This window comes from Malaclemys terrapin, chromosome 13, assembly GCF_027887155.1.
Source record: "Malaclemys terrapin pileata isolate rMalTer1 chromosome 13, rMalTer1.hap1, whole genome shotgun sequence".
Taxonomy (NCBI): Eukaryota; Metazoa; Chordata; order Testudines; family Emydidae; genus Malaclemys; species Malaclemys terrapin.
In genome coordinates this window covers 30,440,374-30,466,064 of record NC_071517.1, presented here as the reverse complement: position 1 = coordinate 30,466,064, position 25,691 = coordinate 30,440,374, and the positions used below count along the sequence as shown (strand labels likewise).

At 57.4% G+C, this 25,691-nt stretch overlaps 1 protein-coding gene across 1 annotated transcript; it reads right to left on the bottom strand.

The window, feature by feature from the left end:
- Positions 1-1,172: 1,172 nt before the first annotated feature.
- CCDC105 (coiled-coil domain containing 105) lies at positions 1,173-10,928 on the bottom strand. Its single transcript, XM_054047639.1, has 7 exons — positions 10,374-10,928; positions 6,754-6,858; positions 5,509-5,707; positions 4,920-5,086; positions 3,580-3,675; positions 2,066-2,179; positions 1,173-1,373 (listed from the first exon to the last, which is right to left on the bottom strand). The coding sequence occupies exons 1-7, from the start codon at positions 10,926-10,928 to the stop codon at positions 1,173-1,175; spliced, it is 1,437 nt and encodes a 478-aa protein (XP_053903614.1).
- Positions 10,929-25,691: the final 14,763 nt, after the last annotated feature.

Here is a 25,691-nt window from a genome sequence, read left to right as displayed (position 1 = left end):
GGGGCTTGCTGGTGTCCTCCCCACCCCACCTTGCCCAGCCTCTCCCATGCTCCCCTTAACTCCCATCTCACCTGGCCTGCCCCCAGCCTGGCTTTCCCAGTGCCCCCCAACTCTCATTCCACCCAGCTTCCCCTGTCACCTGCCAACCCTCGCCCCCTCCACCCTCTCCAGTCCCCCTGCTCCTTTCAGCCCCCACCTTGCCTGGCCTCCTCCTTTGCCCCCTACCTTCCATCCCACCCAGTCTCCCCAGCGGCCCATGCCCCCCAACCCCCACCTCACTCAGACTTCTCATTGTCCCCCAACCTTCACCCCACATGGCCTCCACAGTGCCCCCCGGCCTCCCCAACCCCCACTATAGCTAGCTTTCCAGTGCCTCCCAAGTCCCAAACCATCTGGCCTCCCCCATCCCCTATTCCCTCTCAGATCCCTTCCCCATCCAGCCTCCCCTCTGCTCCCCAACCCTCACCCCCCTGGCCTCCATGTGACAAAGTGGGAATTTTCTGTAATATTTTTTCTGATGCTAATGCATGCCTTAGTTTCCCCCAGTACTTTGCAGTGCAGGAGGGTTAATTCTGCTCCTGGGACAGCGCAGGAGAGATGTGGGGAGGGGGGGTGTCACCTCGCTGCCTGGCTTGTTAGAGGACTGGCTGAAATTGACCTGAATCAATGGAGGATCCAGAAAAACGATGGTAGCCCCTAGCACTGAACAGCTGACACCCCACAACGCACTGGGCCCTGCAGAGTGGGCAGGTCTCTGCCCAGGGGTCTGGCTCAGCTGGACTCGCTGGGCAGAGCTCAGGGCATGAAGCAGCAAGGCTGGAGCCCAGGGGCTCACTCCAGGAGGTAGTGAGGCCGCGTGGCCTCCCCTTGCAGAAGAGTGGGACCCCGCGCGGGGGGGCGGGGGGGCGGGGGGGAGGTCTGGCCCACTGAAGAAGTGGATCCTCCAAGGGACTGTTTAAAAGCTGGGGATTAGCACCGATCTTGTGGCTCTGTGACACCTCCCCCACCCCATTCGGGGGGATGCCCCTGATCCCCCCATCCCCACCTCCCCTGGCCTCCCCAGCCTGTCCTGCTCCAGGACCCGCATCCCCCACTCCCCGGTGGGGTAACACTCTTGAGCAGGTCAAAGGTCTCTGGGGATTTTATTTTGGTGCTCTGGCTATGGGGGCTCCCTAGGAGCAGAGCAGCTGGCGGGCCTCCTCCAGGTTGCTGCGGGGGTGCATGCGGCGGCGGCGCAGGCGCTGCACACTGGCATCCACGTGGAAGCCCGTCTGCTTGTCACGGATGGAGGTGTGCAGGTGCCGCTGGGTGGCCTGCATCTGCTGCACGTTGGCCGCCGCCTTCTGCATGGAGCGCTCCAGCAGCACACTGCCCTGGGGGAGGGACAGGCGGACAGGAAACACTGTCACCTCACTGCAGCCACGTGAGGTACCCCAGCCTAGCTACGCCTCACCCCTAACAACCTGGTGAAGTCACCCCTCCTCCAGCAACATCGTCATCTCCCTGCAGCAGGGGGAGGTACCCCCGCCTAGCTACATCTCACCCCTAGCAGCCAGGCAAAGTCACCCCTCCTCCAGCAACACCATCACCTCCCCGTAGCAGGGTGAGGTACCCCTGCCAAGCAATGCTGTCACCCCTACAGCCATCACAGCCAGGCAAGGCATCCCTACTCAGCAACACCATCATTCCCTACAGCCGGGCAAGATATCCCCATCCAGTAACTCCATATAGCTGGGCAAGGTACCCCCAACTAGTAACACCATCACTCCTGAAAGCCCCCTCAGCTGTGCAAGGTTCCCTTGCCCAGAAAAAACATTACCCCCATAGCCATCCCAGCAATTCAAGGTACCCCCATCCAGCAACACCTTCACCCTCATACAACTGGGCAAAGTACTCCTGCTCAGAAAGACCATCACCCTCTATAGCCATCTCAGCCATGCAAAGTACCCCCATCCAGCAACACCGTCACCACTCTACAGCCATCACAACCAGGCAAGGTACCCCCAGATGGGCAACAATGCCTCTCCCTGCAGCCGTACCAGTGGGTGCGACCACTGGAAATTACCTGGGTGAGGATCTGGGCCTCAGGCAGTTGGGTGCCCACATGGCGCTGGTACACCCGCACCAAGGGCCGAGTCAGCTTCTCCCGCGCCTCCAGGTACTGGCTGGACTCAGGGCCCTAGAACAATGTAGCAGGAGTCAGAGCAGGGCAGCCTCACCTGGAGGATCCCCCTCCACCCCCAGTCGGTCCCTTCTTCCCCTGCCCATCCCCCGGGTGCCCCCAGCCGGTCCCTTCTTCCTCTGCCCATTCCCCTGGTGCCCCCAGCTGGTCCTTTCTTCCTCTCTGTCCATCTCCTGGGTGCCCCAGCTATTCCCTTCTTCCCTGCCCGCCCCCCCAGCAAAGTGTCACTCCCTGCCTGCCCCCAGCTGGTCCCCTGGTAAGGATAAGGCCTTTGTCTGTAGCCATATTGCAAGTCCTAAAGCCTAAGGCCTTCCTTTGCACCCAGATTAAAAGAGCCGCAGCCATTAGCTGAGAAGCAGGAAGTCACATCCTCACATTCCATCTAAATTACATTAAAACAATGTAATATCAGGCTGTTAAGAAGGAGACCCTGTCCTAATGGCACCCACTATCACCAGATAAAGAAACAGATCTTAAGATGGTTAAAGAAAACTTAGTTTGACAGCATTGTGTCTGTCAAGAAATCACTTCTCAATAGTTGCGGTTGTGAAATCCTCATTTCTTTATTGTTTTGTCATTATGGTCCCCACTTCCCTGTTGTTTGTCTGTATGATCTCTGTCTGGTTCTTTAATTGTTTCTGTCTGTTACATAATTAATTTTGCTAAGTGTAAATTAATTAAGGTGGTGAGGTAGGATTGGTTAAAAAAATTGTTACAATATGTTAGCATTGGTTAGTAAAATTTTAGTAAAATGATTGGTTAAAGTACAGCTAAGCAGGCTTCAAGTTTCACTGTATAAACTGGGGTCCAAAAGGAAGTTTTTTGGGAACCAACTCCAGGACACAGCCCCAAGAACAGAGCTGCCAGACCTCAACACCCTGCCAATGACACCATGCAGAACCTGGAGTCCCCCAGATGACCTGATCCTGACGGGCCATCAAGAAAAGTTCATCTTATTGGGAGTGGTGAGCATTGTGTGTGTGGTGTGTGCATTCTGGTTTTTAGTGATTGTTAATAAATAGAGGTTACGTAGGATATTACTGTGCAGGGCTCTTTCACTGGTAAAAGATCCCATAAACTCCTCAAAAGATTAAGCCCTGAGTCCACAGGGAAAGGATGTTTGCCTGGAGCCCATGGAGGGGTAAAGTTAGGTGCCTTTTGCCTGGAGCCCTAGGAACTGGGAAAGGGTTGGGGTGCCTAAATAAAGAGGGTTAAGCCTTGAGCCCTAGGAACTGGGTAAAGGTGGGTGCCCTAGAGTGTGTGAGTAACAGAGAATTTTAGCGGGTAACACCCCTGCCCGCCCCCCAGCAGTGTCACTCCCCGCCTGCCCACAGCTGGTCCCTGCCTGCCCTCCCAGCACAGGGTCATCCCCCGCAACCCCCTCCGCCCCCACTCACCATGGTCATGCCCTGGGTGATGCCCAGCTCCCCGTGGAAGCGCTGGCAGCGGTTCAGGGTGCTGCGCATGCCCCCCAAAGCCATGTAGAGACGATCCTGGCCGGGGAGGGAGCACAGGATGAGGTGTGGGGGACACATTGGGTCCCCGCAGGGATGGGTCACCCCACCCCTCAACCCCCAGGTTTGGGGACCACACCAGAGACCTTCCTCCTAGCCCCCCATGGCCTCCCAATGGGGGTGGGGCACAATCAGTCCTTTAGTGTGCCATCCCCTGCCCCAGCAGTGTGGATCTGGGCCTGTGGGTCTGATATAGGGATGGGGGCATGAGGGCAGTGTGGGGTAGGGGCTGTGGGGCTGCTATAGAGCTGCTTATGGGGATGGGGGGAGTGTGAGACAGGGATTGTGAGGCTGGTATAGAGCTGGGGGGATGGGGGAGCATAGGGCAGGGACCGTGGAGCTGATATAGAGCTGGGAAGATGAGGGGAGCCTGAGGCAGAGGCTGTGGGGCTGGTATAGAGCTGGGGAGCATGGGGGAGTGTGGGGCAGGGGCTGTGGGTCGGGGATGGGGTAACATGGGGCAGGGGCTGTGGGGGTCTGAGAGGGGGGGATGGGGAGAGCATGGGGCAGGGGTGTGGGTCTGGGAGGGGGATGGGGGAATCATGGGGCAGGGGCTGTGGGTCTGGTATAGAACTGGGGGATGGGGGGAACATGGGGCAGGTGCTGCGGGGCTGGTATAGAACTGGGGACATGGGAGAGTGTGTGGCAGGGACTGTGGGTCTAGTATAGAGCTGGGGGGATGGGGGAGTATGGGGCAGGGGCTATAGGTCTGCTTTGGGGGGCAGTGTAGGGGGGCAGGAGGAGGGGTCTGTGGGGGGGGGGCAGCGTGTGGGGGCACTGCATGCAGGGGACAGGGCTGGCGTTCCATGGGGGGCAGCGTGCGAGGGGCAGGGGAATGGGTTCCGAGATGGGCAGCATGCAGGGGGCAGGGGGAGGGGTTCCATGGGGGACAGTGGGGGGGGGCAGGAGGAGGGGTGAGGTTCCGTGGGGTGCAACGTGTGGGGGACACAGGCAGGGGGAGGGGTTCTGTGGGGGACAGCGTGCGGGGGGGCAGGGAAAGTGTTCCATGGGGGTCAGTGTGCGGGGGGACAAAGGCAGGGGGAGGGGTTCTGTGGGAGACAGAGGGAGTGGTTCCGTGGTGGCAGTGTGCAGGGGGCCGAGGAAAGGGGGGGTTACGTGGGGGGTAGCATGTGGGGGGCAGGCGTTCCATGGGGCACAGGGGGCAGGGGTTCCGTGGGGGGCAGCTTGTGGGGGGGCAGGGAGCATGCCTCCCCCCCCCATACCTTGAGCACCAGGGTCTCGTCCATCTTGCGCTGCAGGCTGCCATCTAAGGCCTCCTGGGCCTGGTGGCGCGAGGCCGTGGCCTGGGCTGTGGCTGCCCTGAGCGTGGCCAGCACCTCCTTGGAGCGCAGGGTCAGGCACCGTGCCTCCTCAATGGCCGCCGCGCACTCTGGAGGGACATGGGATCAGAACTGCCTCAGTGAGGCTGGGCTCAAAAGTGGGGCGCAATCAAGGTACTCATGGGCTGTGGGGGGCTGAGTGGAGTGGGGGTCCCTGGGGGCACACAGGGGATGAGGGAGCTCTTGGGGGGCTGAGTGGGGGGTTGAGTGGGGTGGGGGTCCCTGGGAGTATGCATGGGCTGAGGGGGGCTGAGTGAAGGGTGGTCTCCAGGGGTACACAGAGTCTCTGGAGGATCTGCGGGGGGGGGGGGGGGGGGAGGTCCCTGGGATGGGGTGGGGCCAGGCCATACCTGGTGTGTAGGGCCCAACGGGGCTGGGCTCGTGAGCGGGGGCTAATGGTGATACACAGGGGCTGAGGGGGGCTCTTGGAGGGCTATGGAGGGTCCCTGGGGTGGGGCGGGCCAGGCCATACCTGGCGTGTACGGCCCGACAGGGCTGGGCTCCGGGGTGGGGTTCCTCATTACGAAGGGGGACGGGGGACGACTCAGGCTGAGCCAGGACTCGCGCTCGGCTTCCAGCAGCACCATGCGCAGCGGCTGCCCCAACAGCTCCAGCACCTGTCCCCGCTCCTGGCACAGCATGCCCAGGGTTTGCTGGCACCTGCCCAACGCCTGGCATGGGAGACATGGGTCAGTGTGTCCCCCACAGCCCTCACTCCCCACATCCGCCCAGGGCCTGGCACAGGAAACACAGGTCAGTGTGCCCCCCACACCTGCCCAGTTTCTGCCAGAGAGCGCGCCAGTGTGAGTGCCCAGCTCAGACACAGCTGCGGGCAGAGGGACCAATCTCTGCAGCACCTCTCTCGGCACGAGACTGTGGAGGGCCCAGCAGGGCAAGGGGAAAGCCATGGGAAGGGGGGTGGAACCTGGGCAGGGAGGGGTGGAAGGAGAGACGTGGGGCAATCCCTGGGATGGAGCAGGGTCCGGGGGTGAGGCGCCCTGACCGCAGGGCAGGCTGGTGACTGGTAGGCAAAGAGCATGGCGAGGGACAGAGCAGGGGACTCAAGACAGGCCAGCAGGGGATGGCCCGAGGGGGTGCAGGTTGGCTGAGCTGCTCTCTTTGGGATGGGATTTGGTGGGGGATGCCAGGGCAGCCCAGTGAGAGGGGCAAACGGGGAGACACCGGCAGGGAGCTGGCACATCAGGTGCCCAGGGGAGGGGCCAGTGCCCAGGCTACGATGGGAAGATGCCCCAGTGGGTAGCATGGGCAGGGTAGACAGCCCCAACCTCTCACTACGGGGTTCCCAGGCTGCGGCCCAGAGGGGGGTGGGCTCCCTGCCAGCCACCAGGGAGATGACAGTACTCATGGGCCTGACGTAGTGGGCTAAGGGCTGCTGGCGTCCCGCTAAGAAGAGTCCCCAGCTCCAGCACCTGGCCCAGTGCCCCAGGGGGTCCAGAGTGGGACATTGGACTGTGGGTTGCTGGGCTTTTCGGTGCCTGGGATGGAGTGCTGAGTACACTGCGGAGCCCAAGCCCCTGTCAGCAGGGGGCCCGGCAGAAAAAGGAGCTGGTAGCCCAGCCCCAAGGGGGCATGCTGGCAGGGATGGCAACCCCCCGACACACCTGCCCACCCCACTGCCAGATGGACCAGGCAGTGCCCAGCACCTGCCCTGACATCTAGTTGCTGTCTAGGCCTTTGGCCCCTGTCCCGGCCCCACCTTGAGGTGTGCCTCCGACATGTCCATGTCCCCCTGCAGCTCCACCTTCAGCCTCTGCAGCTCCTTGTGTTCCCACCTCAGCAGTGCGTCCACTTGGTCTGGGGCCTGCACCGCGGGGGGGACGAGCAGAGACGGGGGCAGAGTGAACGCTTAGCCCCCGGCAATGCCAGCCATTGCAGGCTTGGTGCTGGCTGCACTGGGGGGATCTGGGCTGGGAGCAGGGCTGGGTGTGTGTGGTAGGGATATGGGGCAGGGGGTGGATATTAGGGTTACCATACGTCCGGATTTTCCCGGACATGTCCGGCTTTTGGGGGCTCAAATCCCCGTCCGGGGGGAAATCCCCAAAAGCCGGGCATGTCCGGGAAAATCGGGAGGGAGGGAGGGCTCCGCCGGGGCCTCTTTGGCCGGGGCCGGTGCGGGGCCAGGGTCGCAGTGCCGGGCCGGGCCGGGGGGCCGGGCGGGGAGCAGGGGGCGCGGTGCCGGGAGCCGGTCCGGGCTCGCGGGGCCGGGCCGCTGGGGGGTGCGCCGGGCCGGGCCGCTGGGGGGGCCGCGGAGCCGGGCCGGGGGGTGCGCCGGGCCGGGAGCCGCGGGGGTGCGCCGGGCCGGGGGGCCGGTCCGGGAGCCGGTCTGGGGCCGCAGGGGTGCGCCGGGCCGCGGAGCCGCGGGGGTGCGCCGGGCCGTGGAGCCGTGGGGTGTGCTGAGCCGGAGTGCCGGTCCGGGGTCGCGGGGCCGGGGGGTGCGCCGGGCCGCGGGGGTGCGCCGGGCCGGGAGCCGTGGGGGTGCGCCAGGCCGCGGGGCCGGTCCGGGGTCGCGGAGCCGCGGGGGTGCGCCGGGCCGTGGAGCCGTGGGGTGTGCTGAGCCGGAGTGCCGGTCCAGGGTCGCGGGGCCGGGGGGTGCGCCGGGCCGGGAGCCGCGGGGGTGCGCCGGGCCGGGGGGCCGGTCCAGGAGCCGGTCTGGGGCCGCAGGGGTGCGCCGGGCCGCGGAGCCGCGGGGGTGCGCCGGGCCGTGGAGCCGTGGGGTGTGCTGAGCCGGAGTGCCGGTCCGGGGTCGCGGGGCCGGGGGGTGCGCCGGGCCGCGGGGGTGCGCCGGGCCGGGAGCCGTGGGGGTGCGCCAGGCCGCGGGGCCGGTCCGGGGTCGCGGAGCCGCGGGGGTGCGCCGGGCCGTGGAGCCGTGGGGTGTGCTGAGCCGGAGTGCCGGTCCAGGGTCGCGGGGCCGGGGGGTGCGCCGGGCCGGGAGCCGCGGGGGTGCGCCGGGCCGGGGGGCCGGTCCAGGAGCCGGTCTGGGGCCGCAGGGGTGCGCCGGGCCGCGGAGCCGCGGGGGTGCGCCGGGCCGTGGAGCCGTGGGGTGTGCTGAGCCGGAGTGCCGGTCCGGGGTCGCGGGGCCGGGGGGTGCGCCGGGCCGCGGGGGTGCGCCGGGCCGGGAGCCGTGGGGGTGCGCCAGGCCGCGGGGCCGGTCCAGGGTCGCGGAGCCGCGGGGGTGCGCCGGGCCGTGGAGCCGTGGGGTGTGCTGAGCCGGAGTGCCGGTCCAGGGTCGCGGGGCCGGGGGGTGCGCCGGGCCGGGAGCCGCGGGGGTGCGCCGGTCCGGGGGGCCGGTCCGGGGCCGCGGGGCCGGGGGGTGCGCGGGGCCGGGAGCCGCGGAGGTGCGCCGGGCCGGTCTGGGAGCCGGTCCGGGGTCGCGGGGCCGGGGGGTGCGCCGGGCCGCGGGGGTGCGCCGGGCCGGGAGCCGTGGAGGTGCGCCAGGCCGCGGGGCCGGTCCGGGGTCGCGGAGCCGCGGGGGTGCGCCGGGCCGTGGAGCCGTGGGGTGTGCTGAGCCGGAGTGCCGGTCCAGGGTCGCGGGGCCGGGGGGTGCGCCGGGCCGGGAGCCGCGGGGGTGCGCCGGTCCGGGGGGCCGGTCCGGGGCCACGGGGCCGGGGGGTGCGCGGGGCCGGGAGCCGCGGAGGTGCGCCGGGCCGGTCCGGGAGCCGGTCCGGGGTCGCGGGGCCGGGGGGTGCGCCGGGCCGTGGAGCCGTGGGGTGTGCTGAGCCGGAGTGCCGGTCCAGGGTCGCGGGGCCGGGGGGGTGCGCCGGGCCGGGAGCCGCGGGGGTGCGCCGGTCCGGGGGGCCGGTCCGGGGCCGCGGGGCTGGGGGGTGCGCGGGGCCGGGAGCCGCGGAGGTGCGCCGGGCCGGTCCGGGAGCCGGTCCGGGGTCGCGGGGCCGGGGGGTGCGCCGGGCCGCCGGGGGCTGGCGGTGCTGGGCGGGCCGGGGGTGCTCGGCCGGGGCGGGGGCGGGGGCGGGGGGCGGGGCCCGGGGCGCGGTGGAGTGTCCTCCATTTGGAGGCACAAAATATGGTAACCCTAGTGGATATGTGTGGGGGTACCATCTGCTCTGTGGGGGGGCGGTGTCCATGGGTGGCTGTGCTGGGGGGGGTGACTGTGAGGGATATGGGGTACGGGGAGGATGGGGAACATCAGGGGACTCTCATCTGCTCAGTGGGGGCTGTGCTGGGAGGGGATGTGGGGTGCATGGGAGGGATATGGGGTCCATGGGGCTCTCACCTGCTCTGTGTGGAGGTGTTGTCGGTGCCCGTGACAGGTTGTGATGGGGGGTGATGGGGCATAGTGGGTGGATAAAGAGTGTGTGGTGAAATATGGGGGACTTCTCACTAGTTTGGTGGGGGATTGGTCCCGGTGCCTGGCCATGCTGGGAGGTGGTGGGGCACAGCGGGAGATATGCAACATAGTGGTATCTGGGGCATGGGGGGGCATAGGGGGTGGGGGGGCTTTCACTGGCACAGTGTGGAGCTGATGCCTGCACCTAGCCCAGTGGGTATGATATGGGGCACAGGGGGCTCTCACCTGCTCAGTGGGGGGGGCGGGGGGGCGGGCCAGTGCCAGCACCTGGCCATGCTGGGGGAGTGGCATGGCTTGGGGGATTACAGGGTGTATCGGGATATGGGCCATGGGGGGATGTCACCCGCTGATGCCTGTGTCTGGGTGCGCTGGGGGAACATGGAGTGCTGGGGCTATGGGGCACGGGAGGGATACAGGGCAGGATATGGAGTCTGGGGGGAATGGGGAGTGGTGAGATATGAGGTGGGAGCTGTCACTTGCTCAGTGAGGGTGGGGGTGTCAATGTCAGCATCTGGCCATACTGGGGGGTGATGGGCACGAGGGGGGGATATTGGGTGTGGGTGGATCTGGGATCTGGGGAGGCTCTCACCTGCTTGGTGGGGAACCGGTGCCCATGTCTGGGCATGAAGGGGGGGATATGAGGCGTGGATAAGGGGTGCGGAGAATATGGGGCACAGGGGATATGGAGCATATGGGGATACAAGTTATTGGAACTCCCACCTGCCTCATGGGGGGCTGGTGCCCCTGCCTGGGTGTGCTGGGGGGTTACAGGATACGGGGGATATAGGGAGCAGGGGGATAGAGGGCACAGGGGAAATGGGGCGCGGGGTATATAGGGTGGGGGCTCTCACCTGCTTGGCTGGGGACTGGTGCCCACACCTGGCCATGCTGGGGGAATACGGGACACGGGGGATACAGGGCGCGAGGGGATAGAGGGCACAGGGGATACGGGGCAATAGAGGGTACAGACAGGGAAATGGTGTGCGGGGAGATATAAGGCGTGGGGGTCTCACCTGCTCGGCTGGGGGCCGGTGCTCGCGCACCAGAGCACTCTGCTGGTTGGTGAGCAGCGCAGTGCGCACCTTGGCGAGGGCAGCATTGAGGCGCTGGCGTGCTAGGTTGAGGCGCTTGGCCTGCTCATTGAGCTCGGTGAGCGCCTGGCGCAGCCGGCTGACCACCAGGCGCACGGCACTGGCGTAGCGGGCAGCCAGCCCGTTGCTCTGGCTGGCGCAGTGGTCCCGGAAGCAGGGCAGGGGCAGCTGGCTCACCCAGGGTGGGGGCTTCATCTTGCTCTTCCACAGCGTGATGCCCGGCCCCTCGGGCGGCTTCTCCAGCGTCTCACCAGCTGCCGTCACGTCCAGCTTGAAGCGCCAGCCCTGCAGCCGTGTGCGGCGCTCGTAGGGTGTCTCCTGGGGCTGGCCTGAGGGGTGCGGTGGGCGCCACTGTGCCACCGCCTCCCGCCAGCAGCGCCCCCGCAGCTGCTGCGCCGCCCGCACCGTGGCCTTGGCCTCATTGCGCCAGGCCTCCGGGCCCGCCCGGCCCCGCAGCAGCTCAGCGGGGGGCCTCATGGCCGAGCTGGGGGGAAAAGAGGGGTCAGCACCTCCTGGCTTGAGGGACCCCCTCTGACACAGCCAGGGTCCTGAGCCCCGCCCCCTAACCCCTTCAAGGTGCCTTCTGGCCTGAGACCACCCAACTCAGGGTTACTCCAGCCCCACGGTGTGTGAATGGGTCTGACACAGGGCAGGGGATACTGGGCTGCCTAGGCCTATGGGTCAGATTCAGGGGCCAGGGAGAGATGGGGGGATAAGGGGCTGGCTACCTGGTGGGTCAGATCTGGGGGCAGGGAGGGGTGGGGGGAATAGGGGACTGGCTGGCCGCTGGGTCAGACCTCGGGGGCAGGGAGGGGCTGGGGACTAGGGGTCTGGCTGCTCCATGGTCAGAGCAGGGAGAGGTGAGGGCTAGGGGTCTGGCTGTCCCATGGATCAGAGCTGGGGGTAGGAACGGGCAGGGGGCTGGAGGGTTGGCGGGTCTGTGGTCAGGGCAGGGAGAGGTGGGAGAGGTTGGGGGATAGGGGCTGGCTGCCCCATGGTGGCTCTCCCTGCCTGCGAGGTGCTTTCCTGCCTGATGTGGGATCAGGCTGAACCGGGTTCCCTGTGCCCCACGGGTGGATGCCCCAGTGCCGGTGGCGCTGCCAGATCCTGAGGGCTCCTCCAGGGCACCCGCCTCCCTCCTCGCCTGCACCGCCTATCAGGGTTTGTGCCTCACTGTGGAGACGGTTGCCACGGCAGCGGGCACTCGCCTCACAATGCCCCTGTTCCATGCGGTTGTATGTGGGGGGATCCGTCTCATGTGGTCTGGAGGGAAAAGGGGGGTGCCATGGGGGGATCAAACCCTCTGAGCCAGCGGGGAGCAGATGGATAGGATTTTGCCCAGTACTGGACCCGGTCCTGGTGGGGGAGCAGCGGGGCTGGGCAGTGTCTCTCCAGGGCAAGGGGTTGGAGTGACACCATAGTGCGGGTAAGGGTCTCACTACTGCTGCCAGCGGGGGGAGAGCTCCCGTGCACACAGTGCACAAGCGAGGACAGCCTGGGCTACCCTCCCCTAGTGCCCATAGCTGGGGAGAGCAGGACTAGGGGGCAGAGAGCAATGCACTCTGGGAAGGGGGCTCCCACCGCCTGGCCAGCTGGGAGGCAGGAGGCCAGAGCCTGGTGCTTGGAGGACCAGGGCTGGAGGATGCCCTGCTTGCCGCCAACGCCAGGCCCGGGCACACCATCACTGTGACATGCGGCCGTGCAGACCCTCCATAGCAGGACCAGGTGCCGTGACCCAGGGGTTGGTCATGGCATTTGGGGCAAGTTGTGAGCCTGAACTGGGCCTGCTAGGGGTGGGCAGGAGAACAGCCCCTGGAGGTGACACACCCGCCCCCTTCTGCCAGCCCATCCCCCACTGCTGGTGATGCCTCCGCCCGCACAACCCCGTCCTGATGGGATATGTTTAGGGATTATTGCGGGGCAGTTCTTCGGCCTGTCGTTCAGACTGGATCATGGGCACAGAGATCCCTTCTGGCCTGGGAATCTCTGAACCTATGACAGCTCTATGCTACCCTTCCACCTGGCCGTGCAGGCCCAGGTCCGAGCTTTCTCCCTGGGTCTGCCTGTTCCACCCTGAGTCTCATCCTGGCTCCCTTCCCCCTCAGGTCCCCATCATCCCCGCGGTGAGGTCATCGTGCCGCAACTTCTTCAGCAAGAGGTTCACAGTGGGGGAGGAGGGCTGGAACCCTGGGATCAACCCCCTCCCATGTGGGGGCCCTACAGCCCCCCCCGCATCCCTGGCTCGCCTCTCCCCATCTCTCCCTCAGGGGAATGCACTGTCCAGATCCTCCTACAGATGCCAACACAGGGGCTGGGCCCAGATGCCATCACTGAGCTCATAGAGTGCGCACAGGAGCCATGCTCATCATCTTCCAGGAGATATCGGGGGGGGGGGCAGAGGGGGGAATCAAGGGAAAAGAGGGCACCAAAGAGTGACACTCCTCCCTGACCCCAGCACCAGTCACTGACCTCCCCCGGCCTGGGCCCCAGCACCAGAGAAAATAATATCCTCCCAACATGAGGTGACTTCCTCCCCAGAGTGAAAGGAATTACAGTATTCTCCAAGCTTGCAAATTCCTTTAGCCAAAGAAAGTGTTCAGCTGACTCCATTTCTCACAGCCTCTGGGAGATTTTGCTTTCGAAGATGACCTTTTGGAGTTACCGGGTACCTGAAATTTTCCCAAGGAAGATGGCAGAACTGTTAACCAATACAAACTGAGTTGTAGTTTTCATGGACAATATTTTGATATATGGGTTTGCAATGGAAGAAGACCATGAAACTCTCAATGAAGTTCTAACCCTAACCAGTCAGTCCGGATGGAAGCTAAACAAGGAAAAGTGCATTTTTTGCCTATCCTGAACTGAAATTGTGGGACAGGCAATAAACAAAGATGGACTCAGTTCTAGCCCTGAGAAAGTTAAAGCAATCCGAGAATTGAATGCCTCAATGAACGCATCAAAACTGAGATGTACTGGGGATGGTAAATTACCTTGATTGATACCTACCAGACCTTTCTATAGTGACAAACCCACTCAGTGTTTTTAGAGTATGCGCAACCTGCCTCAGGCAGCACGTGACCAGGGTTCATCACTGAATTTGTTCCGCTGGTTGGATCATTAGCTTCCCTGGCTCGGGCAGGGTACTGACAGGGAGCGTGACATGAACACTGATCCATGCCTCCCCCCCATTGAATGAGCTGTTAACGTCCAACACTTCTTGGCTATGGGGGCCAAATGAAGCCATTGCCTTCAAATAGGTAAAAGAAATTATCTCAACCCATCCAGTTCTCAAGTACTACAATGTGAACAGACCCACCAGGGTCAATGTGGACGCAAGAAGCTATGGCCTGGGTGATATATTGTTGCAACAATACGGATCTTAGCAGAAGCCAGCTGCATTTGGTTCTCACATGCTCACAGCAGCAGAAATGTGTATGCACTGGTTGAAAAGGAGTGCCTGGCACACATATGGGCTAGTGAGAACTTTTACAGATATCTGTGTGGGTTGGATTCGTTCACACTGATAACAGACCATAAACTGCTTGTAACCCACATCAACAGAACAGACCTGGATCAAGCACCCTGAGATGCCAATGTCTGTTGTGAAGGTTAACGAGATTTAACCCAATTGCTAATTAAGTTCCTGGGAAGAATCTGGTGGTAGCAGACACCCTGTCATGGAACCCAGCATCACACTCAATTACCTGTGAGCTCGAAGATGACGTAAAAGCATATGTGGAGGCTGTGGACACATACAGAGCAGAGTCAGAAAAGAGACTGCACCAGCTCCAAAAAGCAACTTTGAGAGACACACAACTTCAGGAAGTTCTAAGTTATCCTAGGGGCGGCTGGCCCAAGTATCGACAGGACACTAAGGAAGTGACAAGAGACTACTTTGTGGTGCATGGACAACTAAGCGAGTCAAATGAACTCACTATTAAAGGCAATTGCATTGTGATTCCAAATGAAATGAGAGGACAAATCCTAAACCTCATCTCTGAAGGACATCAAGTATTGACTGTGAACAGGCCAACCAGTCGGCAGGGTGGCCAGGCACCAGCAAGGACATATGCAATGAAGTATCTACATGTGAACATTGCAGAACTAACAGACCAACACAACACCTCTACCAGCCAGGCCTTGGAAAAGATTGGCTGCAGATTTATGCAGATTCAGAGGACCTGGTTGGCATGGACTATTTTTCCAGGTATATAGAAATAATGTACTTGAAAGTCACATCAGGTTACAGTGTTATCAGGAAACTGAAGTATGCTTTTGCTCAGTTCGGTGTTCCAGAACATCTAATGATAGACAACTGACCACAATTCACTGCAGCAGAATTCAAGTAATTCCAAATGAAATAGGATTTTGATCACATTACTAGCAGCCTAGATTACCCACAAGTGAGTGGAGAGGCTGAGCGAAATGTACAGACAAGCAAGAAAATCCGATAGCAGGAAGATCCATTCCTTGCTCTCCAGAGCTACAGATCAACACCAACAGCAGCTACTGGATGCAGTCCAGCACAACTCATGATGGGAAGACAACTCAGGTTCTTTTCCAAAGTCAGAACAGTAGTTCTATCTCGAAAGTGGCCAGAGATGAAGAGAGAAGCCAAATCGGATAAAAAGGCTAAAGAATTTTTGAACACTTTTACAGCAGACATCACTCAGTTAGAGAACTGTCGGCTCTGGACTGTGTTGGTGTCAAACAGGATGGAGAACTCCAGTTTCATGAAGAAAAAGAATTCAATGCCCAGATCGTATGTGATCGAGACTGACAGGGTGAGTTCAATAGGAACCATCGACATCTACAGTGTATACCTCAGAAAGAACAATTGGCAGAACAAACTCTACACACTAGAAGAGAGACACTCAAGGTTTCCAGACCGACCACAGCCATTCATTGCCACCAGTGGACAAGCAGATCATAGAATCATAGAATATCAGGGTTGGAAGGGACCTCAAGAGGTCATCTAGTCCAACCCCCTGCTCAAAGCAGGACCAATTCCCAACTAAATCATCCCAGCCAGGGCTTTGTCAAGCCGGGCCTTAAAAACCTCCAAGGAAGGAGACTCCGCCACCTCCCTAGGTAACGCATTCCAGTGTTTCACCACCCTCCTAGTGAAATAGTGTTTCCTAATATCCAACCTGGACCTCCCACACTGCAACTTGAGACCATTGCTCCTTGTTCTGTCATCTGCCACCACTGAGAACAGCCGAGCTCCATCCTCTTTGGAACCCCCCTTCAGGTAGTTGAAGGCTGCTATCAAATCCCCCCTCATTCTTCTCTTCTGAAGACTAAACAATCCCAGTTCCCTCAGCCTCTCCTCATAAGTCATGTGCTCCAGACCCCCAATCATTTTTGTTGCCCTCCGTTGGACTCTTTCCAATTTTTCCACATCCTTCTTGTAGTGTGGGGCCCAAAACTGGACACAGTATTCCAGATGAGGTCTCACCAATGTCGAATAAAGGGGAACGATCACGTTCCTCGATCTGCTGGCAATGCCCCTACTTATACAGCCCAAAATGCCATTAGCCTTCTTGGCAACAAGAGCACACTGTTGACTCATATCCAGCTTCTCATCCACTATAACCCCTAGGTCCTTTTCTGCAGAACTGCTACCTAGCCATTCGGTCCCTAGTCTGTAGCAGTGCATGGGATTCTTCCGTCCTAAGTGTAGGACTCTGCACTTGTCCTTGCTGAACCTCATCAGATTTTTTTTGGCCCAATCCTCTAATTTGTCTAGGTCCCTCTGTATCCGATCCCTACCCTCCAGCGTATCTACCATGCCTCCTAGTTTAGTGTCATCTGCAAACTTGCTGAGAGTGCAGTCCACACCATCCTCCAGATCATTAATAAAGATATTAAACAAAACTGACCCCAGGACCGACCCTTGGGGCACTCCGCTTGAAACCGGCTGCCAACTAGACATGGAGCCATTGATCACTACCCGTTGAGCCCGATGATCTAGCCAGCTTTCTATCCACCTTACAGTCCATTCATCCAGCCCATACTTCTTTAACTTGGCGGCAAGAATACTGTGGGAGACCGTATCAAAAGCTTTGCTAAAGTCAAGGAATAACACATCCACTGCTTTCCCCTCATCCACAGAGCCAGTTATCTCATCATAGAAGGCAATTAGGTTAGTCAGGCGCGACTTCCCCTTCATGAATCCATGCTGACTGTTCCTGATAACTTTCCTCTCCTCTAAATGTTTCATAATTGATTCCTTGAGGATCCATGATTTTTCCAGGGACTGAGGTGAGGCTGACTGGCCTGTAGTTCCCCGGATCCTCCTTCTTCCCTTTTTAAAAGATGGGCACTACATTAGCCTTTTTCCAGTCATCTGGGACCTCCCCCGATCGCCATGAGTTTTCAAAAATAATGGCTAATGGCTCTGCAATCTCACCCGCCAACTCCTTTAGCACCCTCGGATGCAGCGCATCCGGCCCCATGGACTTGTGCACGTCCAGTTTTTCTAAATAGTCCCGAACCACTTCTTTCTCCACAGAGGGCTGGCCACCTTCTCCCCATACTGTACTGCCCAGTGCAGCAATCTGGGAGCTGACCTTGTTCGTGAAGACAGAGGCAAAAAAATCATTGAGTACATTAGCTTTTTCCACATCCTCGGTCACTAGGTTGCCTCCCTCATTCAGTAAGGGGCCCACACTTTCCTTGATTTTCTTCTTGTTGCTAACATACCTGAAGAAACCCTTCTTGTTACTCTTAACATCTCTTGCTAACTGCAACTCCAAGTGTGATTTGGCCTTCCTGATTTCACTCCTGCATGCCTGAGCAATATTTTTATACTCTTCCCTGGTCATTTGTCCAATCTTCCACTTCTTGTAAGCTTCTTTTTTGCGTTTAAGATCAGCAAGGATTTCACTGTTTAGCCAAGCTGGTCGCCTGCCATATTTACTATTCTTTCTACACATCGGGATGGTTTGTTCCTGCAACCGCAATAAGGATTCTTTAAAATACAACCAGCTCTCCTGGACCCCTTTGCCCTTCATGTTATTCTCCCAGGGGATCCTGCCCATCTGTTCCCTGAGGGAGTCAAAGTCTGCTTTTCTGAAGTCCAGGGTCCGTATTTTGCTGCTCTCCTTTCTTCCTTGTGTCAGGATACTGAACTCAACCATCTCATGGTCACTGCCTCCCAGGTTCCCATCCACTTTTGCTTCCCCTACTAATTCTTCCCTGTTTGTGAGCAGCAGGTCAAGAAAAGCTCTGCCCCAGTTGGTTCCTCCAGCACTTGCACCAGGAAATTGTCCCCTACACGTTCCAAAAACTTCCTGGATTGTCTGTGGACTGCTGTATTGCTCTCCCAGCAGATATCAGAGTGATTAAAGTCTCCCATGAGAACCAGGGCCTGTGATCTAGCAACTTCTGCTGGTTGCCAGAAGAAAGCCTCGTCCACCTCATCCCCCTGGTCTGGTGGTCTATAGCAGACTCCAACCACGACATCGCCCTTGTTGCTCACACTTCTCAACTTTATCCAGAGACTCTCAGGTTTTTCTGCAGTTTCATACCGGAGCTCTGAGCAGTCATACTCCTCTCTTACATACAACGCAACTCCCCCCCCTTTTCTGCCCTGCCTGTCCTTCCTGAACAGTTTATATCCATCCATAACAGTACTCCAGTCATGTGAGTTATCCCACCAAGTCTCTGTTATTCCAATCGCATCATAGTTCCCTGACTGTGCCAGGACTTCCAGTTCTCCCTGCTTGTTTCCCAGGCTTCTTGCATTTGTGTATAGGCACTTAAGATAACTCATCCATCGTCCCTCTTTCTCAGCATGAGACAGGAGTCCTCCCCTCTTGCGCTCTCCTGCTTGTGCTTCCTCCCAGGATCCCATTTCCCCACTTACCTCAGGGCTTTGGTCTCCTTCCCCCGGTGAACCTAGTTTAAAGCCCTCCTCACTAGGTTAGCCAGCCTGCTGGCAAAGATGCTCTTCCCTCTCTTCGTTGGTGGAGCCCGTCTCTGCCTAGCACTCCTCCTTCTTGGAACACCATCCCGTGGTCGAAGAATCCAAAGCCTTCTCTCCGACACCACCTGCATAGCCATTCGTTGACTTCCACAATTCGACAGTCTCTACCCCAGCCTTTTCCTTGCACAGGGAGGATGGACGAGAACACCACTTGCGCCTCAAACTCCTTTATCCTTCTTCCCAGAGCCACGTAGTCTTCAGTGATCTGCTCAAGGTCATTCTTGGCAGTATCATTGGTGCCCACGTGGAGAAGCAGGAAGGGGTAGCAATTCAAGGGCTTGATGAGTCTCGGCAGTCTCTCCGTCACATCGTGTATCCTAGCTCCTGGCAAGCAGCAGACTTCTCGGTTTTCCCAGTCGGGGCGGCAGATAGATGACTCAGTCCCCCTGAGGAGGGAGTCCCCGACCACCACCACCCTCCTCCTCCTCTTGGGAGTGGTGGTTGTGGAACCCCCATCCCTAGGACAGTGCATCTTTTGCCTTCCAATCGGTGGAGTCTCCTTCTGCTCCCTTCCCTCAGATGGGTCATCTAGTCCACTCTCCACATTAGTACATGTAGAGAGAACATGGAAATGATTGCTCACCTGTATCTCCATTGCTGGTGCATGGACGCTCCTCTTTCTCCTTCTGGAGGTCACATGCTGCCAAACCTCTTCACAATCCTTCTGTCCCTGCTGCGCCTGCTCTGAATCTTCAGAACATTGTGGCCGTAGAAGCATCTCCTGACGTCTGTCCAGGAAATCTTCATTTTCCCTTATGCAACGCAGAGTCGATACTCATTTCTCCAGCCCTCGAACCTTCTTTTCCAATGTGGATGACTAAGCTGTTATGTGTTTGGGATGTGTAATTAGAAAGCCAGTACGATTCAGAGATATTTAACTGACTATTCACTACTGAACTTCAAAGACAATGTGATAGTGTCAATAGTGTATGGTAGGAATGTAAAACGTAAAGACAGAGATGTATTGGAATGCTAAAAATGTATTACACTTCTCAGCTACTAGGTGTCGCTGTGTGCAACATACCTTTTTTACGTTCACCTCAGCCTCACCTGGCAGACCATTAAAGGATCTTATGGCGGACACATCTCTAGTGTGTCTCTCGGAGCCCTGGTCTACAGTATGAGTTTAGGTCGAATTTAGCAGCGTTAGATCGATTTAACCCTGCACCCGTCCACACGACAAAGCCATTTTTGTTGACTTAAAGGGCTCTTAAAATAGATTTCAGTACTCCTACCCAACAAGGGGATTAGCCCTCAAATCGACCTCGCTGGATCGAATTTGGGGTAGTGTGGACGCAATTCGACGGTATTGGCCTCTGGGAGCTATCCCAGAGTGCTCCATTGTGACCGCTCTGGACAGCACTCTCAACTCCGATGCACTGGCCAGGTAGACAGGAAAAGCCTCGTGAACTTTTGAATTTAATTTCCTGTTTGCCCAGCATTATGAGCTGATCAGCACAGGTGACCATGCAGAGCTCATCAGCAGAGGTGACCATGCAGTCCCAGAATCGCAAAAGAGCTCCAGCATGGACTGAACGGGAGGTACAACTGATCGCTGTATGGGGAGACGAATCCATGCTATCCGAACTCCGTTCCAAAAGATGAAATGCCGGAATATTTGAAAAAATCTCTAAGGCACGAAGGACAGAGGTTATAACAGGGACCCGCAGCAGTGCCGCGTGAAATTTAAGGAGCTCAGGCAAGCCTACCAAAAAACCAGAGAGGCAAACGGCCACTCCAGGGCAGAGCCCCAGACATGCAGCTTCTATGATGAGCTGCATGCCATTCTAGGGGGTGCCCCTACAACTACCCCCCCCCCATACGTGGACTCTGTCAATGGACTCTCATGCAACAGGGATGCGGATTTAGGCAACGAGGAAGAGGAGGAGGAGGACAACATTGAGGTTAGTTCACAGCAAGGAAGCGGAGAAAATGTTTTCCCCGACAGCCAGGAACTGTTTATCACCCTGGACCCAGTACCCTCCCAACCCACCCAAGGCGGGCTCACGGACCTTGAAGGCAGCGAAGGCACCTCTGGTGAATGTACCTTTGTAAGTATTGTACATGGTTTAAAAGCAAGTGTGTTTAATGATTAATTTACCCTGAAGACTTGGGATGCATTCGCGGCCAGTACAGCTACTGGAAATGTCTGTTAACATGTATGGGGATGGAGTGGAAATCCTCCAGGGACATCTCAATGAAGCTCCCCTGGATGTACTTCCAAAGCCTTTGCAAAAGGTTTCTGGGGAGGGCAGCCTTATTCCGTCCGCCATGGAAGGACACTTTACCACGCCAGGCCAGTAGCACGTAGTCTGGAATCATTGCATAACAAAGCATGGCAGCGTATGGTCCCGGTGTTTGCTGGCATTCAAGCAACATCCGTTCTTTATCTCTCTGTGTTATCCTCAGGAGAGTGATATCATTCATGGTCACCTGGTTGAAATAGGGGAATTTTATTAAGGGGACATTCAGAGGTGGCCGTTCCTGCTGGGCTGTTTGCCTGTGGCTGAACAGAAATCATCCCCGCTGTGCGCTATGCGGTGGGGGGGGGGGGGGGAGAGGTGAAGCGATCATCCCAGAGAATAGGGTGGGGTGGAGGGCTTTAGTTGGGTTTGTGCTGCACGTTAACCCGAAAACCAGAGCCCCTCCTTTTAAATGGCCAACCCATTTTAAATGGCCAACCCAACGGGTGCTTGGTATGGGACATGAAGGCGCTGCTGTTTGAAAGCATTCCAACATGGAATTCCAACTGGCAGGCCCTCAATATAAGAGTCAAAGTGCGACCTTGTAAAGAAAGCACACATGCTATGTAATGTTAACAGCTTGGTTCACCATGGAAGAGTCTACCCATTGTTCTCTAAAATGTCTCTTTTTAAATACTACTCTCCCTTTTTTTTCCCTCCCGCAGCTGCAAATGTTTCAACGCTCACTGTATCGTCTCCATCCCAGAGGCTAGCAAAGATTAGAGGGCGAAAAAAACGCACTCGCAATGACATGTTCTCTGAGCTCATGCAGTCCTCCCACACTGAAAGAACCCAGCAGAATGCGTGGAGGCAGACAATGTCAGAGTGCAGGAAAACACAAAATGAATGTGAGGACAGGAGGGACACGCGAGAGGACAGGAGGGACCAGCGAGAGGAGATGTGGTGTTAGCGTGATGAAAGGAAGCATGAAGCAATGCTCAGGCTACTTGAGGATCAAACTCATTCTCTGGCATATTGTTGAGCAGGACAGGCAGCAGGAGGAACACAGACCGCTGCTGCAGCCCCTGTGTAACCAACCGCCCTCCTCCCCAAGTTCTATAGCCTCCTCACCCAGCTGCCCAAGAAGGGGGTGGGTGGGCCTCTGGCCACCCAACCATTCCACCACAGAGGACTGCCCAAGCAACAGAAAGCTGGCATTCAATAAGTTTTGAAGTGCAGTTAGGCCTTGTCCTTCCCTCCTCCACCACTCCACCCATTGCTTCCCTCCTCCCCCACCCCTCCCAGGCTCCTTGGCAGTTATCCCCCCATTTGTGTGACAAAGTAATAAAGAATCATTGTTGTTTAAAATTCATGCACTTTATTGCCTCTGCAAGCGGTGATCAAAGGGGGGAGAAAGGAGGAAGGGGAGGGCGGTTGTTTTACAGGGAAGTAGAGTGAACCAAGGGGGTGGGTTTTTATCAAGGAGAAAAACAGAACTTTCACACCATAGCTCCCTGGCCAGTCATTAAATGGTTTTCAAAGCTTCTCTGATGCGCACTGCACACTGCTGTGCTCTCCTAATCGCCCTGGTGTCTGGCTGCACATAATCAGCGGCCAGGCGATTTGCTTCAACCTCCCACCCTACCATAAACGTCTCCCCCTTACTCTCACAGATATTGTGGAGCACACAACAAGCAGTAATAACGATGGGAATATTGGTTTCGCTGAAGTCTAACCGAGTCATTAAACTGCGCCTGTGCACTTCTAAATGTCCAAATGCACATTCTATCACCATTCTGCACTTGGTCAGCCTATAGTTGAACAGCTCCTGACTACTGTCCAGGGTGCCTGTGTATGGCTTCACGAGCCATGGCATTAAGGGGTAGGCTGGGTCCCCAAGGATAACTATAGGCATTTCAACATCCCCAACAGTTATTTTCTGGTCTGAAAAGTAAGTCCCTTGCTCCAGCCGTTGACACAGATCAGAGTTCCTAAAGATGCGAGCGTCATGTACCTTTCCCGGCCATCCCACATTGATGTTGGTGAAGTGTCCCTTGTGATCCACCAGTACTTGCAGCACCATTGAAAAGTACCCCTTGCGGTTTATGTACTCGCTGCCTTAGTGCTCCGGTCCCAAGATAGGGATATTCGTTCCGTCTATCGCCCCACCACAGTTAGGGAATCCCATTGCAGCAAAGCCATCCACTATGACCTGCACATTTCCCAGAGTCACTACCCTTGATAGCAGCAGGTCAAAGATCACTTTGGCTACTTGGATCACAGCAACCCTCACAGTAGATTTGCCCACTCCAAATTGATTCCTGACTGACCGGTTGCTGTCTGGCGTTGTAAGCTTCCAGAGGGCTATCGCCACTCGCTTGTGAACTGTGAGGGCTGCTCTCATCTTGGTATTCTTGTGCTTCAGGGCAGGGGAAAGCAAGTCACAAAGTTCCATGAAAGTGCCCTTACGCATGCGAAAGTTTCGTAGCCGCTGTGAATCATCCCAGACCTGCAACTCTATGTGGTCCCACCAGTCTCTGCTTGTTTCCCGGGCCCAGAATCTGCATTCCACGGCATGAGCCTGCCCCATTGTCACTAGGATGGACAAATTTCCGTGGCCTGTGCTTTTAGAGAAGTCTGTGTCCCTGTCCTCATCACTCTCGTGACCGCCCTGCCATCGCAGGTCCTGGTGCTGCATACACTGCAGGATAATGCTTGTGCTGTTTACAGTGCTCATAACTGGTGCGGCGATCTGAGCGGGCTCCATGCTTGCTGTGTTATGGTGTCTGCATGGAAAAAAGGCATGAAACGATTCTCAGACGTTGCTCTCAGTGAGGGAGGGGTGACTGATGACTGTAGCTATCCCACAGTTCCTGCAGTCTCCGCCAACCATTTGAATTCTGGGTTGAGATTCCAATGCCTGATGGGGCAAAAACATTGTCGCGGGTGGTTCTGGGTACATGTCGTCAGCCTCCCCCCCCTCCCCGTGAAAGCAACGGCAAAAAATCATTTCTCACCTTTTTTCACTGTCACCGTATGTCTCCTAGGTGCTGCTGGCAGATGCGGTACTGCAGTGCTACACAGCAGCATCCCCTTGCCTTGCGGACGGCAGACAGTACAGTATGACTGGTAGCCATCATCGTCGTCCCATAGGTGCTCCTGGCTGGCCTCAGTGAGGTCGGTCGGGGCGCCTGGGCAGACATGGGTGCTCCTGGCTGGCCTCGGTGAGGTCAGTTGGGGGCGCCTGGACAAAAATGGGAATGAATTCAGGTCATTCTCTTCTTTAAGCTTTGTGTAATGGAGATTCAGTCCTGCCTGGAATATCATGCCAGCTGGAGGCTTCTGCCTCAGGCTGCTCTCCCAGTCAGCAGCACCGCACGGTTGCACCTACCCCAGCCTACCCCTTGCTCCCATGGCTCATGAAGCCTGGACAGTAGTAAGGAGCAATCCAACTATAGGCTGAGCAAGGGCAGAATGGTGGTTCACTCTATTTCCCTGTAAGCCAACTGCCGTCCCCCTCTCCTCTTTGATCTCTGCTTGCAGAGGCAATAAAGTCAGTGTTGTTTCAAATTCATGCATTCGTTATTAATTCGTCACACAAATAAACTTGTATTACTAATGTAAACATATTAAGTGGAAGCCATTAAGAGTGCTTCAGAATCAATGACCTGTGAATGGGTTTGTTTCCTGCAAGCCTTCCTATGTAATGAAGATAATGAAGAAGGAGGTCTTACAGTGACATGTGACCATGTCACCTAATATTGGAATCCATCTTAAACCTGGTGCTTTTCCATTTAGAAGGAGGGTGGGGACCCAGAGAGACAAAGGATTCCCGCCTTGTGCCAAAGCTGCAAAAGGGGGGTGGGACAGAACAAAGAGCCCCAGTCATGAGAGAACCCCTGCTTTTCACCTAAGATGCCTGCTGCAACTAACAAGGTCTGTACCAAGGGAAAGGATTGGGCCCAGACTAGGAAGGAGTCTAGTCTGTGAAAGATGCTTATTGGAATATCTCTGAGGGTGAGATTTATCTGTAATCAGTTTCTTAATGTATTAGGCTTAGACTTGCGTGTTTTGTTTTATTTTACTTGGTAACTTACTTTGTTCTGTTGGTTATTACTAGAAACCACTTAAATCCTATTTTTTATACTTAATAAAATCACTTTTGTTTATTAATTGACCCAGAATAAGTGATTAATACCTGGGGGAGCAAACAGCTGTGCATATCTCTATATCAGTGTTATAGAGGGCAGACAGTTTATGAGTTTACCCTGTATAAGCTTTATACAGAGCAAAACGGATTTATTCGGGGTTTGGATCCCATTGGGAGTTGGGTGTCTGGGTGCTGGAGACAGGAGTACTTGCTGAGCTGTTTTCAGTTAAGTCAGCAGCTTTGGGCATGGTTCAGACCCTGGGTCTGTGTTACAGCAGGCTGGCATGTCTGGCTCAACAAGACAGGGTTCTAGAGTCCCAAACTGGCAAAGAAAACGGGCTCAGAGGTAGTCTCAGCACATGAGGTTGTCACGGAGTGTGGGAGATTCAGGGCCCTACACCCCCCACTTCCTGCGATTCACCGTGACTCTCAGCCAGCCAGTAAAACAGATTTATTAGACAGCAGGAACACAGTCTAAAGCAGAGCTTGTAGGTACAGAAAACAGGACCCCTCAGTCAGGTCTATCTTAGGGGTTGGGGAGCCCAGACCCAGGTTCTGGGCTTCCCCCAATCTCCCCACCAGCTCCAAACTGAAAACTCCCTCCAGCAGCCTCACCCAGCCACATCCCAGGCCCCTCCTCCAGCCTTTGTCCAATTTCCTGGGCAGAAGGTATCTAGGGTGACCAGATGTCCTGATTTTATAGGGACAGTCCCGATTTTTGGGTCTTTTTCTTATATAGGCTCCTATTACCCCCAACCCCGTCCCGATTTTTCACATTTGCTGTCTGGTCACCCTAAAGGTATCACCTGGCCCCAACCCCTTCCTGGGCTCAGGTTACGAAGGTGTTGGCCATCAAGTGTCATCCTTCAGTGAAGTCATACCCTTATTTCCCATCATCATCTAGTATTAATGCAGAC